Source organism: Arachis ipaensis, chromosome B02 (assembly GCF_000816755.2).
Source record: "Arachis ipaensis cultivar K30076 chromosome B02, Araip1.1, whole genome shotgun sequence".
Lineage (NCBI taxonomy): Eukaryota > Viridiplantae > Streptophyta > Magnoliopsida > Fabales > Fabaceae > Arachis > Arachis ipaensis.
Window position 1 is genome coordinate 95,023,356 of NC_029786.2, and position 2,102 is coordinate 95,025,457.

The 2,102-nt window shown below is 31.5% G+C and overlaps 1 protein-coding gene across 1 annotated transcript in view; it reads left to right on the forward strand.

Moving 5' to 3' along the window:
• LOC107628487 (abscisic acid receptor PYL4) overlaps nt 1,517-2,102 on the forward strand; it is a gene marked incomplete in the record, with an annotated part of 1,459 nt that continues 873 nt past the window's right edge. The window contains 1 exon segment of the mRNA XM_016331139.2: nt 1,517-2,102. Within this exon segment, the coding sequence (XP_016186625.1) occupies nt 1,860-2,102 (243 nt within the window).

Sequence of the window (2,102 nt, forward strand, 5' to 3'; positions counted from 1 at the left end):
TATATGCAATAATGTGAAAAGCGAAATGTAAAGTAGAGAAATTCCAAATGAACTTACTTTGAAATTTTAATATTTGATATATATATGTAACCCTGCTCCATGACTATGCACATTACATGTGAAGGACGCATTAGTTTTGAGTTGAAGTTTTTAGCATTAAGCAAGACTCTCATTAATTACGACCTTAGTGGGATTTTTTTCTTTAATTTGGTTAACCATGGTATTTCTTAATTCAGTCGGAGGGTAATAATTAATTTATTGCGAATCAGAATTTTATTTAAAAATTTAGTATTAACTAATAAATTATTATATACATAAGACAAAATTCAACTCAAATTTATTATTTTAGTAAAAATTTATAAGAAATGAATTATATGATAACTTAGTCGTAAACATCCCAACACATTATTGTTGCCTGCCATTATATATATGTGGCTTTAATTTATTCACAAATTAATTCATATTCCCTGGCCTTATAAAAATAAGGCAAGGACTTATGCAAACAAGTGAAATATTTCCTTCTTGAGTAGGAATATAGTTAAAAGAGATAATGATGGGAGTAAGGATACTCTTCGCTGGAAAAACATGTCCTAATGTCCAATAATATAATGTGTTGGTGTAGCATGGGGAATCCATTATTTATTAAATTAATATAGATTTTAGATATTTTTACCCTGATATTTTTAAATGAAAGATATATTATCAATTCCATGTCGTTTTAATTTATTCCCTGCTTTTCATTATATTAAGCAGTTTTTTTTTTGAGTTTGTTTCATATTTATGGGCAATTGGGCATCTTACTTTTTGATATATGTAAATTAGGGCAGTGCATGTGTTATAATTTTTTATGGTAAAAAAATTACTTTTATAAAACACCAGCTTGAATTTCTAAAATATTCAAATTAAAAAATCTTTATTTTTTTACCAATTAAAATAAATAAAAACTAATTTATGAAGAGAGACATTTTAATATTTTCTAATTTTATAGAAAATTTTAAGTTTCAAAATCACCTGTTTAGAATTTGAAATAAATGCACCCTTTTGATTAAGAATCATTTTGTAATCTTATTATTATCTCTTCTCATTTTCCTTTTGCAGTCATTAATAATATAGTTATTAAAAAAAATTGTCTGCATTTTGACTAATATTACCTCAAATGCAAGATAGATAAAAAAAAAAGTACCATCTAACAATAAAAAAGTATAATTGAAACATAAAAACACATTGGTAACCCCTCAACTTTGCTTTCTTTGATCAATCCAATTGTTCATATATAAGACTATTGTTTGAATTATCAAATGTACCTCTAAATTGGTAAATATGTAAAATTCCTTTGTTCATGAAGAAAGAGCTAGTAGGATCATTCATGAGATTGCATAAAAGTTGCATATGTATTCACATGAACATAAATGAAAAGAGAGAAACCCATTTTGGTAAATTGAAGTAGACCAAGTTGGTCCCTATTTTAATACATGACCCCCACATGAACCTCATTTAACCCCTTTCATCTTTTGAAAAATCCAACCCCACACACCACACCACACCACACCCCCACACCCCTCTCCTCTCTCTCTCATCGCCCACAGACACCATATATAGGACCTACGATAAAAAAAATACTATATAACCCTAACATCAATACCAACCCAAAACCCCTCTTCCTCTCTTTCTCTCTTCATTCCTAAAACAAAATCTCTTTCAAAATATCAAAATCTCATTAAAACCCTAAATACTATTCCTCATATTACTCATTGATTAAATTTAGTTAAAGTTTAAAAACTTCTTGTATAACTATATAAGTCTCTTGTAATAGGCTAGTACTTTAAACGAATCGAAGTGACAAAAGCTGAACAGAAAAAATGCCTCCAAATCCACCGAAGTCTTCTATGCTAGTCCACCGGATCAACCACACCGCTACCACCGGTGGTGTGGCCACTGTCACCGGATGCAATCATCTTAAGAAGAATTCTTCACCGGCCGTCGTCATCCCTGACGCTGTGGCGAGATACCACACGCATGCTGTGGCGGCAAACCAGTGCTGCTCAGCGGTGGTGCAGGAGATCGCCGCGCCGGTTTCCGCCGTATGGTCCGTCGTCCGCCGC